This window comes from Pygoscelis adeliae, unplaced genomic scaffold, assembly GCF_000699105.1.
Source record: "Pygoscelis adeliae isolate BGI_AS28 unplaced genomic scaffold, ASM69910v1 Scaffold66, whole genome shotgun sequence".
Lineage (NCBI taxonomy): Eukaryota > Metazoa > Chordata > Aves > Sphenisciformes > Spheniscidae > Pygoscelis > Pygoscelis adeliae.
In genome coordinates, this window is record NW_008825167.1 from 278,025 (window position 1) to 292,675 (window position 14,651).

The 14,651-nt window shown below is 39.2% G+C and overlaps 1 protein-coding gene across 1 annotated transcript in view; it reads left to right on the top strand.

Moving 5' to 3' along the window:
- Positions 1 to 14,232, top strand: part of SLC10A7 (solute carrier family 10, member 7) — a 179,476-nt gene extending 165,244 nt beyond the window's left edge. The window contains exons 13-14 of the mRNA XM_009328858.1: positions 10,043 to 10,188; positions 13,409 to 14,232. Coding sequence (XP_009327133.1) covers positions 10,043 to 10,188; positions 13,409 to 13,453 — 191 coding nt within the window. The 3' untranslated portion in view covers positions 13,454 to 14,232. The remainder of the gene's footprint in view (positions 1 to 10,042; positions 10,189 to 13,408) is intronic.
- Positions 14,233 to 14,651: the final 419 nt, after the last annotated feature.

Below are 14,651 nucleotides of genomic sequence, written 5' to 3' on the forward strand. Positions count from 1 at the left end.
TCCTGCTTCTGAGATCCCAGGGGGCTTAGTGGCTGCTAGAACCTTTAATGAGTTTTGATACTGTGATTCTTTGGGCCAAAATGAAAATTTTTTCTCATCTCTTCAGTTGTCACCCAGCATTTGCTTGGAAGGAGCAGCAAGTGATTGGCTGGGCTTTTTCCTCTGCTCTGTGATTCCCTTTTTCTTTGTCCTCTCCCTGTTCTGGAAAATAAGAACTGAGGGATTTGTGTTATATGAGATGATAGCGGGGAGAGCAGAAACACCTGGATCTACTGCACTTCTCTCATGTTAGCATCTTTTCTTGTAGCCCAACTTGAGGGCAGGTGGATCACCTTTCCTAGCTCGGCAGTCTTCAAGAATGAACATTTGGTTCTTACCAAACAATATTATCCGTCAGGTTATTGCTGTGTAATTGGCATGTCTTCTTTCTCAGTAGACCCCAAAGAATGCCTGGCAAATGCTGCTATTTCCAGTACAGCTGCCATATCAGAATATTAGGAAAACCAAATACAGACTGAAGATTTCTGTAATTGGGAATAGTATGAATGTTTCCTGCTTGCACAGACAAATCCACCCGAGGTGAGATGCCATTTTGCATGTGTAGTATTTCTATAATACTAAGGCCACCACTCACTTGAAGGGGCTATCTCCACAAGAAGTCAAACTGACAGTTTTGAGTAGGCTGTGGTCACTGGGATAGTCTGTGCTAGAGCATCTCTTTTATTTTCCCTTGCTACTCATATACGTGGCTGGGCAAGCACTCCCTGTTTGTTTCCTTCAGACCACAGCATCCCTAGGGGCTCTGTTTCCAGGAAGGAAATGTGCTGGCAGGCCAATCTGAAAGTAGAAAATGGCATAGTCCAGTGACTTATAGCGGCTTTTGGACACAGAGTACCTGATTCTCCCTGGGTTTTTTAATCACAAGATTCACAATACGGCATGTCTAATCTATTGCAGTTTACTCAATTCTGACCTCTCTGTGATTCCAGAAGGGGAAATACTCAAGTAAATTAGGAAATCTCCTTTCCTTTCTGACCTGAAACATATGTTTCTTTGATTAGACTTAGAATGTGGCAAGAAATTCTCTACTAGCTCCCAGGGCTTCTTTTTCATCTGTATACTCTGCCAGTAGTTGGTTTTTTATTAATATTTAGAAAGTTTGCCTCCAGCAGTACTAAAATGTGCATCAGAGGACAACAGTTGTTTACTGTGTTTGAACTGAAGAATCTCACCCAGGAGATCTCATTCACTTGAAGTTTACATCTCTCAATCTCGACTTGCAGAAAGAGATCGATGAATAACAATTGTCATTTCAGAGTTGCACCTCTCCAATTATTTATTTGGTTGTGTGTCTTTCCCAGATGTACACGTAATTGGATCAGACACTAAAAACCAGATTGCAGGTTTTTAATGACAGCAAGCTCATACCTCTTTATAATGTAAAAAAAAAAAATAAACACACATATCCATCTGTAAAATGATAATGACACAAGAGCCCTCTCTCCCCACCAAAAACAGTTAAAGTTGATTTATCTACTTTAAGAAACTACATTATATTCAGCAGACAGCTGACAGGTTACCCTTGGGAGAGCCACGTTTGGACATGACTCAAGATTTTTTTTTTTTTTTTTTTTACCTCAAGCTGGCAGAGGCTACAAGTGTCACCCATACTAAAGCTGGTGAGTATTGAAGATGATGTTGAGTCTCCTTGAGAGAGTTGCATCTACATTTGCTGCTCTCAGTGCACCTTCTGGCAGCCAGTCTGAGCTGCTGACTCCAGACACTTCTAAAATGGTGGGTGCAAAGATGTGAAAAATCACAGCAGCAGCAAAGTTTAGAAATCTCCTCTTACAGGATAGACTTGGGAATCTGGAAGAGGGATCCTCTAAAAGCTGCCATGACCACTGCAAGCATACATTTAGAATAGGAGATAGTATCCCTCAGTATTTCTAGGTAGTGAGCTGTTTTCTCGAAATGCCTTCCCAAATGACTGGAGTGTTAAAGCTTTTCTGGCATCATATCTTCTTTTCTTGGCCACAGAAATCAGATGAAGAGAGAATTAAAGGAAAAATTATGCTAGTATTCCTAACAAATATTCTTTTCTTTATGAAGTGTTTTCTTGTTTTACACGAATTTATTATAAATGGTATCATGTTTTCCATTGCATCAAGGTTTCAGGAGAAAAAAAGCTTTTAAAAAATCTAATTAAAAGATAGTATTAAACAGTTTGGAGCATAATCCTTTACTGCTTGTGTTTACAAAGATAATAAGAACAACTATAAAACATATTTATAATGTTTTTTTAATAATAGTGTAAATAAAATCCACATTATCAAAACTTTAGTGCTGAGAAATCTTAGCCTCAGCTATGTGTGGAAAGGGCAGTAATGTTCAAGGAAATAATCAAATTAATCAAATCTCAGCTTCGTGGTTTTAGGACATTTGTCAATCTCTTTGTCCAGAATTCTTTTCACTAGTAGGTCTAACCTATTAAACCTTCAAAAAGTGTTGGCTACAAGAATTGTAGAGAAGGGAAGGAAGTGTTTAAATTCTGTTCGTTTAAACTTCATAGCTTAGATATTGCTAGTGAATTACAAGGAAGAATTTACCCTGTGCCTTGAGTATGTTACGTGTATGAAGAGTGAACTGATATCCAAGCAATAAAAAAAGCACTGAAGTGCGAGGATCAGCTTACAGTGTTGCTATGCCCGCATTGTGGTGCCAAATTAAGGATAAGTCACATTTAAAATACGACTTATAGTGGTTGAATTCATTCTTGAATTCCCTATTAACTAATTACTACTACCATATTGTCAGACAGGTGGAGGTTTTTTGGAGTCTAAGGCACTAGTCTTCAGTTGTTGGTGTTAAATGTTTCATTGTTAGCAGCTGGTAAGATTCCCTATGTTGTTCATTAAACATCACTTCCAATCTGAATGCACCCATTGAAAACCCAGAAATAGACAAACTGTACTTTCTTTCTCTTCCCCTCAGCTTTTACATTTTTATTTACTTAAAACTTCATTACTATCAATGTGCTGTTTCCTAGTAACTGTACTTAGCTTGCACTTAAATTACTGATTTCTGTAATCAGTGATCTTAATCAGCCCAAAATCTTGATTTAGGGCTAAGAGCAAAAGAAATCTTAGAGTTGCAGCTGGAGTGGGGCTGGAAAAGGACTCCCAGATTTTTCTCTGAGGAATTTTTCACCTGGGGAAGAGCTTGGCTGCCTGTTTTAGGCTCAGCTTCAAGTAATCTGTTCTCCCTCCAGTGTAATGTGACTTCATGTTGCATTGGAAGGTGCTTTCTTCAGCTGAAATGGGAATACTCAGTAGCAAGCGAGTATTTGTATTGTTATGGGTTGTCAGATATCATTCAGCTATTCCCACACCTGAAAGAAACTGGTCCTGAGGGAAGAGTGTTTAACTTAAGTTCAGTGCATGCTCTGTAAAGGGCATGGATATAGGAAAAAGAATCCTTAACCAGTTAATTTGTCAAAAGCATCTTCTCCTATCGTGATCTCAGTATGTCATAATAGAGTCTGAACATGGGCAGGAAACATCTTCTATCCCTGGCTAGCCTTCACTGAGGATAGGCATAGTATATAAACTTCAGTCTTCTCAAAACTAACCGTAGCAATGTGATTTGCCTGGGAAGAAACAGGGAAAACCTTAAGAAAGTTTTGAAACGAGACTAGCAGCGTCTTGCCATTCAGGGAGCTATCTGCGTGAAAAACCTTTTTCAAATCCTCTAAACTGGATTTTGCCCAGATCTCGCCACCCTTCCCCACCATGCAGTCACTGGGCCACATGCAATACTATTCTGAAACTTGGCGGTAAAATTTCAGGTGCTCATTTGGCACTGTCTTTGCAGGGATGTGCTCAGAACCCCCCTGCTCTGGCAGCTTAGGAGGGGTTTAATGCAATATATGTCCCTCTTTACAGGCCTTTTCTCAGTTGAAAAAAAGAAATAGCTATTTGGCGTACTAATGTTCCCTTCACATCAACCGCTGAGAGGATCCTTCAGAAAGAGAGTAGCATGGAGAGTGTCAGAGAAACTACCGCCATACACTTGATTCATTTTGTATATTGCACCTGAAGATTATGGCAATTGAGAGTTCTGAAATGCATAGATGAGTAGAAGGGAGAATCCAGAGGCTATGGTTTTTCTTCAAAGTATTTCCACTGCCTCTTTGTGAGGGTTCTGATTCCTGAATGCCTGGTGGTTCCATAGTGATGACCTCTTTTTGTTTTGCACCAAACCTCTTTTCCCAAGAAGAAATGCTGCAGTGTTTTGTGATTTGGAATCTGTTTCAGTAATGTAAGCAATAAAGTTTTAGGATAAATTGTTTGTTATGAAGACATTGAAGGGGAAAAACCTATACAGTAAAGCATGTTTAGTAGAGCATCTAGCAATAATTCTGCTTTGGGTGTGAGACATAATGGCCTATGTTTCGGTGGTAATAAAAATGTTCTATTAAGTTCTCTGAACCCATTGCAATGTGATAGAAAACAGCAAATGATGAAACAGGGCTTTGACGGGAGCTTATGCATTCAGCAAGCATAAAATAAACATATTAAAATAGAAAAAAAACTGATTTCCAGTACTTATTGTTTTATCACTTCCATCATGGGTATAGGATAAAAGAAAACTCTTACTTGCTTGTTAGAAGAAGAAAGCTCCTACTTGAAGTTCTTACTTGGCAGATGTCAGTTGAAAGCTCTGCTATGGAATATGCTGCAATGTCAAACTCTGTTGGGTAATTTTAGACAAATGTGTCATGTGTGACATGGAAATATGGCATGCTGTACATTAGTGATTTCCCAAGTGTTTGGATCAGGTAGTAATGTGCTGAGAAAGTGCTCTTTATCTCTCCACACTGTGTACTTGTATAGCAGTGGGGAAAGGCTTTTGGTAGAAATTACTTTAGTCAGAAAAAGAATCCATTTACAATATGTGCCTTCTAACATCTTTCAGACAATGCATTGTATTAAAGAGGCATTTTTTGATTAATGTTTTATAAACATTTTTCAGCATGACAGCTTAAAGTCCCTGTAAAATTGTAAATGCGTGCATAGTGCTCACTTCCATAAAGTCAAATGCCATCTCATAAAGTCTAGTTGGATCCTGTCAGTGACAGTGACACAGAATCAGTACCTTGGAGCATTAAAATTAATTTGCTTCATTTATATTACTGCAGTGATAGCTAGATGAAAAGAGTCCTATATTTAAATTCTCTTAAAAATACCTTCAAATATTTTAGGATTTTTTGTTATTATTATTTTACAGTTAACTAAATGTAGTGAAGTGCAGCATGATATTTTCATGGGCCTTTTAAGAAGGTGACTACGAAATGTGAAAGTAGCAAAGGGGAAAGGGGAGGATGTGGGAGGTTATACTGGATGCAAAGCCGGAGGAAGGATAAATAGCTTTCAGTTGTGCAGGCTACTAGAGAAACAGTGGCCTTTGACCAGGGCTGATAAACCACAGCCTGGTTTGGCTTACAGCCAAACTGGAATACCGTGGAGCAACGGAGAGCAAACGGGGCTTTCCTATACCAGACTGTAAGAGCAGTGCTCTCACTGTTCCTTGCCGTTGTTGAAGGTCACGGATAAACAGCTTTTCTCTTCCTAGCTCTTCCTCAGGTTTGCAAAGTTCTTACATGAGATGGGCTGAGTGGGGACACAAACAGGGAGAAAAATTAAAGGTACCCCATATCACAGGCCCAACTGACTTCTCTCAGTTGCAGTGGGACTGTGATTTTAGTGCCCATTGCACTTAGTGGAGCTTAGTGACTTTAGTGGAAATACCCAGAATTTACACTGCTGCAAGTGAGCAGAATCAAAAGTCTTGGGAAGCAAAACCAAGCAGGCTAGAAGTGTGGGAGTGGAGAAGAGGAGGAAAAAGGAGGAAGGGAGAAAATACAAATGGAAAAAGAAAAAGAGCCTCTGAATACCGGAGACAAAGAGCAAGGAGGAAAATGGGAACACGGAGGAGCACTAGTAGGAGAAACAGCCAAACAGAGGAGAAGAGGGAAATTCAGGGTAAAAAGCTGGGAACACTAATGATCTTGTTTGTAAGGGATATCTGTGGGATGATCTCAGTGCTTCCTCCCTTCTGCTGCAGCTCCCTGTAGTCCTGGTCAGGTGAGGTGCTGTTTTCTCACCCAGCTGGGTATCACATTTCCTCTTTCTTTGGAGGAGGATGGGATACAACCCTGACTTGCGCCTGTCACGGTGTTTGGTCAGCTCTGATTCAGTAGTTGGACACATATTCATGCAGTAAGGCTGTTTAAAAGGTTTTGGCAACTCAACAGCTTGTTACACCCCTACTTTGAGCAAACTTGCCCCAGTTGGCACCAAACCAGAGAGGAGCATTTTGTCATTCGGTTCTCGTGATATGTAGCGAGTGAGGGTCTTTGGCAGAGGAGTTGAACCAAGCTGCTGGAAGCCTGTAACTTCATAAACCTCAGCAACATGAATGGGTGTTTGTGGCATGAGCCTTCCGACCGTGACAGCAGTTTTAAAACTTAACGAAAAGATTGTATATAAATTGATGCCAGTGTTCCTCCTCCAGTGTCAATCAGGATGAAGACCCATAGAAATCAGTCCTATTACCCTGAAATGCAGATAAGCATGATTAATGGTTCCGTGAAAACAAAATGAAAAATCCTTACAGGCATTATTCTTTATACGTGTGAGTGCCGCCTTAATGCTCCAGATGGCAAATAAATACCCTAGTAATACTGGGGGGTGGGGGGAGGGAGGAGCTGCTGTGTACTTTGAGGAAACTTAAGGCTAAGGTAGTGGTCTGGGTTTTAATATATGTGATTTGATCCTGTGCAAAATTTTATTTACCTTAGACTTAGTGTAGCTATCATACTCCATTAGCACTGGAAGCAATATGCTATAAAAGATGAGGAAAAGAGGAGTGGACAGCCCGCAATAAAGATAACCGTATCCATTTTGCTTAGTACTTTCATTCCTTGCTATCTATCTGAAAGTTTTAAACTCCTCTCACTCACTTTAATTAGTTTTGTTATAGCAGCACCTGTTCATGTCCCTATTGTTTCAGTCAGTGTTTCTGTTATAGCTTCTCCTAGTGCTAGTTCATAATCTCATCTTGAAAATGCATTACGGGCTAAGATACAGCATACAGTATCAGCCCAGGCATTATAAGGTCACTTTTCTTCCTTTGGCTGGGATTTGGTTTTCATTTTGTTTGGATTTTTTTTCCAAATGTTTTTTATATATATTAAAAAAATAGCTTTTTTTTTTAAAGAGAGGGAAAATAACTATTAAAATATGTTTTTCCTAATTAGGAATTTGCATGAGTTTTATGCATTTAGAAAACATTAGCAGTCATACTGATGCTTGCAGTTGCTATGTATTGCTACGAAAAAGTTTAGACAATGTTTTTAAAAATAAATAAAACCCATGCTGTTTTGTTTAGCTTTGTGGTAATATTACTGACACGAGTATTTGTGACTGTAGTCTGTGGACTTCTGTCATGAAATATTTTCTGAGAGTGTTGCATACTGGCGAAGTTAGAATTATAAAAATCAGAAAGTGCATAAAAAAGAAACAGGGCTTTTTCTTTCCATTAAACAAATGCTTACCTGCAAAAAATTATTATTGTTTCTTCTTTTCACCAGTTAGTTTTTCCTGGTAAATAACAGGAACTTTAATTGCACATTAGTGGCTTACAGGAACCTTTTGTTGTGACATGTATTTAAACAAGCTGTGAATTAAGAACCTCTTTCCACCCAGTGATCTAATTATATTGTCACACTAATTATAGTATTTTGTATTTATATTTGACAACTTGAATTTTCTTTTCCTAGTTTACTGAAATAGCTTTCCTCTAGAGAATTTACCTTTTAGGCTGGAATTTCTGATAATTTCTTTCAGTTCAGAAAATGTACAGTAATTTAAAGCATGTCTCAGTCACTTTGGATCCATTCTGTTCACGTCTCTGCCGTTAGTTTTCTGTGTGATCTTAGGCTAGTCGTTTTAGTGTTCTCTGATTCTCTGTAGGAGTCCTGTTCAGCTTACTAAAGTGTTTTTGGATCTATGGATGAAATTGCACTACCAAAACACCAGGTACTGTCGTACGAACATAAATATAGCATGTTCATAGCTTGGGACTGTAGTTTGTTTTTCTGTGGTTAGAGAACAGAAAAGGACCCACCAGGGTCAAGTTGAGACTTGGAAACAGGCAATAAAACCTTTATCTGTTTACAAAAACAGTGTGATGGGCACTTGAAGTAAATTACGCTCCTCTAATATAATGCAAATGCCCATTTAATTTCTATCCAAATACTGTCTATTCCCAAGCCCCAGAAATTGATGTTAATAATAAGCATCCCTATTGTGTGATAGGTCTATGATGTTGTTTTGAAGGTAATTATAATATTGAAATTAAGCACGCAAGCCTTTATTTATTTGATTTAATCTTTCCCTGGAAATATCCACATAAATAAAGGCTACTAGTATGGGGACGAGATTGTTATTGGTGTAATGTGATGAAGCTAATCAAAATAATTACAAGAAATGGTGCTGTGGAAACATCATGAAGATTTCAGCAAGCCTGGACATGTGTCAGCAATAGTGGGGTACTGCTGGAGTGGTAAATATTCAACAAATAAGCTCTTTCCTCACATACGGAGGAGGCAACTTTTATTAAGGGAAATCTGAAAGGGTGATGAGAATGGCAGTTTATGCAAGACAGACAAAAGTTTATGTAAACATGACAACTTTGGCTGATATGAAACATCTACTAATGGGGGAATGGAGGGCATGTGGCACAAAGCTCAGCTTTTTGTCATTGCTACGAAAGGAGGCACACAGATGAGCTCTGTGAAGTGTGTAGTCTGCTTTGCTGCAACGTTGATGCTGATGGAAGATTCCTAGTATGACATTTAAGATGAGGGAGAAAATAAGGTATGTTCTCAGGGAGGCTCCTGAGGAATTGCAGCTGCTCTTGTTGGTGACTCTGCAAATGTCTGGTCAAGCAAGACAGAGATGATTGCAAGTTTTGCCCACACCTATGCTTTGTGGAGCGTGGTAGCAAAGTTCCAAGATTTAAACAGATAATTTTGAACAATAACATGTTCAAAGTAAGCATAATCAGTTTCATTACTGCAAAACTAAATCAAATTTAATTTTACATATCACATCATCAAGTGGGAAGATTATGCATGGAGATGTCTAATAGAATTAGCACTGTTGAGTGCAAATTCAAGCTCTTAGGAAAAATGGCCCATCTCTAGCTCTTAACACTCACTTCTTCCAGCATCTGGCAACTTCTGTACTCCAGCTGCTCCCTAACTCTTCATAGGCATGACCACTTCATGTTGCTCACTCAGTTCACTAAACCTTTTCTCGCTCGTGCTGTATCTCTTCTGAAACATACAGGTAGAGCAGAGAGTTTTGTTCTCTAACACATGAGCACTCACCTGCAGAGTACTTGACTCTCTACCTTGACTGCATGAATTAGTCAAAGCAGCGAAGGCTGCCATTTGGGTACTCGCCAGCTGGCAGGGAGTATACCAGGAAAACGCAACCCTCCTCCAGTGCTGAACGGACTGAGGAAAGGTTACAAGCAGGAATCGGGCAGGTTGGATGGAGGACAATCATGAAAACACGTAACGGAGCACAGTGAGAGGAAGTAGTAAATGAGCAGTACAGAACTATGCTCAGCAACCGAACAGTCATGCTATAGCAGAATGTATTTTATATCAAGTCTTCAGCTGGAGTTTGACAGCTATTAGCATAATTAGAAAAGATCTTTTATGGCATTCCCCTACTCCTTCCTTTCTGCCACAGAACTTTCTCTGCCGTGTACTTTCTTTGTTCATGTTCTCGCTGGTTTCTTTGGGTTGGTTTTTTTTTTTAATATAAAACTTCTGAGTCTTCATTTTTGTTTCTTTTTGGTTTGGTTTTTTTTTTTTGTGAAATGTCAATGCAACGTAAAATGCTTTGCTTTTATCTAGAGCTCAAAGTCTGAGGTGAGAGTCTGTCTCCTGTTTTTCTGTCTGCAGGGATTCCAATGCTGAAGATAGTATTTGCGGGTTATGAGCACCTGTCCTTAATTTCCGTCCCCTTACTCATCTATCATCCTGCTCAGATTCTTCTTGGCAGTCTGTTGGTACCAACAATAAAATCCTGGATGGTTTCTAGGCAAAAGGTAAGAATTGCTGGTTTTGATTTATAATGGAAAGTGTGCTATGAGGAAAAAATATACCTAAACACGTCTTAAACTCCTCAGGTTCCTTCTTGGAGATTCCATGGTAGAGATTTTTCTGTTTCTTTACTTCCTTTATGACAGTGATAGTCACAGTAGTATTAAATTTAAAATGCTGAACTTTATCCATCTTGGCTCTGAAAAGGTTCAAATCTTGAAGTTAGACCTCTATGGTTAGTTCAAATTATGAAGTCATTCAAATTATGAATTCAGATTATGCCCAATAAGAATGGCTCCGTCTTTAGCTAATAATCACAGCTTTGGATCTCCCTTATGGACAAGTGACAAAGATCTGTCCCATGGGAGCTGGGGAAATCGGGTAAAATGAGGGCACTTTCTCATTGAATTGAAGCCAGGATGAGAACTGTTTAATTTTTTTTTTCTACTTGGGTCACCCTTTACAATAGTAAGAAGTCTACAGGAGTCTGGTGCATCACATTTCATGCCAAAATTATGACATGGGATAGCTTGTAGGATTATAGACTATAACCTAGAGGTTTTTGCATTGACATTACCGATGCAAATTACGCTTATTTCAGTACAAATGGAAGCTATTGACATCTGACAGCCATTCTGTGATCTATATGAAGTAATTGCAATGGTTTTAGTCAGGTTCTCAGAACAGTAGTAACCACCTCGCAGAACACTAGTCCACGCAGCTGATTTTAATGCTGTCTTTAATGTTCTGAGATAATAAGGATCAAGAAGCTGTGGCAACTGAAGCAGTCTTTGACAGCCAGTTTAGGTGTAGGCTGAGACCTACAGTGGGAAGCCCAGTGCCACTAGTACCCTGTGTTCTCCACTTGTCAATGGAGAAATTTTTTTTTATAACTTCCATGTTTCCAATTTTCAGTAAAACCCAACAGGTTGCTATTTTACTAGCTTCCACTCCACTAAAGTCATCTTGCTAACCTGAATGCTAAAATTCCCCAAATCAGTGATTTTCATGTGGCTTCACTTTTGGTTACCTGAATTGTAAAATGCAGGAACACTCTGAATTTTCAGGAACCGAGTCCAGAAATCAGACCTTGTTAAGGTATACTTATCTTAGCATCCAAAAATGGAAATTTGAGAATCATATGTCATTTCTCCATCAGTCTGAAAGTCATGATTTTTTTTTTAATCAGAAATTACCAGGAGACATTACAGGTTGTGTAAAGAAAATTCCATGCTATTCCTGCAGAAAGATAAAGTTGACACTACCAGTGACAGAACGATCCCTGCAATGCTGGGTTCTGTTCAGCATCTAACTGCTCCCTGCTGCCAAGACCAGGAGTGGGGCTGGAGCTTATCCAGACCTCCCTGATCCTCAGGAGCGGTAATGGTCTTTAGGGGCTGCTGTCAGTTGCGGCAAGTTAACACAGCCTTTAAACAGGGCATCAGAAAAGTCAACCAGTACTGGAGAGGTTTACACTTCACCAGCACTAGTTTCTTATTCATTAAGCATCAAATAAACCTCCTGTGCTAATCAGACTGTAATGCTACCGTAGAACCACTTTGGGGGATTGTTGTTCTGTTGCAGCAGTTCCTTCAGTTGGTCTTCTGTATTATTCACAAATGTTGTTTTAATTACTCTTTGAAAAAAATCAATGAGGTTGGGTCTGGTACAGTTATAATAAGTATAATAGAAGTGAACGTTGTGACTGGATAATGGTCTCCCGCTTTGAAAATAAACATGTCATCATCACCCTTGATGTTTATTTTCTATAAACACCTTGGCTTCATTTTGGCATCTCTCTTGGAGGGGGAGACGGTTATCCAGTCACAGTACTCAACTGCAGTGACATTCTTACTTAATTATGATAGTACATGTGATCTGGTTGTATGAAATTGAATTTAAATATTTAGAGGTTCATCTACACTAAGGTATTTCTACTTTGTAAATATGGCAGCAGAATCTGCCAAACTACAAAGTTAAAAAATTATTTCCCCAAACAAAGTGTGGAATGATGTCTCTCTCCAAAGTCTCTTGCTGAATAATATCCAAAAGACTAATCTCAAACGGCTAGATTTAACAATAGTTAAATGCTGGTGTTTCTGAAAGCTGGGGTTTGTGAGGGGAATATAGCCTATTTATTTTTACAGGTTTGGATTTTTTTAAGGGTTTATGTTTGTGCTGGAGCATTTTTCAAGCAGTGCTTACAAGCTTTAAATGTACAATATTAAAGGTTAATAGCTACAATAAGAAGACCCATCAGACATCTCTCAGACTGAATATTGCTTGTTTAGCCAACCCTCCGGAAATGAGAAGTCTCCCACTCGACAGGCAAATGCCAGTCTGCCAGGGCACTTCACCCAAAAGGCTAAGGAAAACAGAGGTTCCAAATTTCAGGAATTTGCAAATTTCGCGAATTTCCCTCTCACTCAGGCTGATTCATCCCGCACAAGAAAGCACTGAGCTTTTTTGTTGCAGAGCACACCAACAACGGGCATCCTTCACAGTGACCACGTTGGTATATAGGAGCAGCTGAAAACTTAACACCTTTTAAGCCTGTCACAGTTGCCTCCTAAGTTAGAGAGGCTGCTTCCTGCCAAACTAGAAGCATGATCACCTTACCGTTTGAGTTGAATTCTGTCACACACTGAATAAGTAGTTCAGCTACCATAATTGGCCAGTCCTGCAGGGAGCACAGAGCTGGACGCTGCCATCACATAAAGGCGTGTGGTTTCTCTCCTCCTCAGAGTAGACTAGAGCTACAAAGACGTCGGGTGTCCCCTAGCATAAGATCACCTCTGGACTGATGGACTTTGGCTTATTCTTACCTCTTCTCAGAAAAGAAGGTATAAACACCAGAGATGCATGACATCCACCACTGCAGCAGTGACTATACTCTGAGCAGGCTTCGAGCCATATGGGTCCAAATAGTTGCTTTCTGAAGACACCTGAGAACCACCTCCACTTCCTTCACTGGCACTGTAGCCATATTCCTTGTGGTTCCTCTTTTAAGGCTATCTGTATGTGAGGAAGTTGTGATGGGCTATCAGAGATAAAAACATCATCACAAAACCCAGAGCGGCCTGTCAGCTGCATGCTGACTCCTCACTCAACCTCTCAGAAGTACAGGCAGCACTTTGTCGCCCCTTATGAATAAAAATCTTGTCTTGTGCTGTTGGTTGACTTTTAAGAATATAAAAAAGTGACTGTTTTGTTTACCGTTCACAGGCACTGAAGTTAACCAGGCAGCCCAAAGCACCCGTGAAGGTATAATTATGGAGATGGCCTGTGTCACAGTGAATGTATATATGTACTATACTGTACACACAGACAATTGAGACAACTGGGTATTTGTGAATGTTGCTTCAGTGCATATTTTATTTTTATATATATATTAAAAAGATACCTGTTAAGTGCCTTACAGATGCATTTTTGGCAAAAGCATTGTTTCCAGAAGCCACTTTGTTGGTTACTGCAAGAGGTTGTACAGTATTTTGGAGTCGTTTAGTTTTTATTTTTCTAACCAAGTGAATGGTCGTGACTAACAGCTGTTTCTTCCATTGCCCCTGTTTTGAAGCCAGGGTGCGTCAGCTTAAGTCTCTGTTTTAAACTAGCCAAAATGACCAGAAGCCTATCCCACTGCTGGCTTACCCTGGGGAAGAGCTTTCTGAAGGTTTTTTTTCCAAGATTGACTTGAATTTCTGTGTGACTGTTACACTCCCTAGTCATATGACTGTGACATGCCTTTTTCTTCTGAGTTTGTGTATACTCAGCATGGGGCCATCCATTGGATAGAAGCTGAGAAACATGAATTATTTGCATTTGTTGACACAGTTGTCTAGACATTCCTTCAAAGTTAATGGTTTCTCAAGAAAATTCTTTCAATTCCATTGTATGATATTGTGCCATTGTATATCTTAAATGCCTCATAAGCTTCTTCAAAGAATTGGTCTGGTGCTTGGGTTATGAGTGAAGTATTTGTGTTTGCAGCTAGGAGATCTTTTATAATTTACCCCTGAAGAACACAAATTTCTGTTTTTCTTTTTTCTTTTCCTTCCCCCGGTGCAATGCACGGAGATCTGCAGTGTCAGAATTTAGGATGCTAATATTGAAACAGAGCTTCTATTGTAGTAAGCCAAGCTATGTTCTCTATATTGCTGCATTGGTAATGAATAATAGCTTGTGAGGACAAGAAAGTTGACAATTTTTTTTTTTTTTTTTTTTGCCAATTAAATGGATCCTTATAGTAACAGAAACGCTATCTTAGCTAATTTGACAATCAGTCACAACGTTTTAAAAAATAAAATGTTACTCTTTTTAGTAAACTTATATAAAAAAAGAATACAAAATACTATTTCTAAGAGAAGTGTTGAAGAGAAAGGAACACAGGTATATATTTAAACATATAGCCAGCACTGAATCTTGTCTGGGAGATTAAGATTTCAGAAGCGTGCTCTAGTCCAGACTCTGA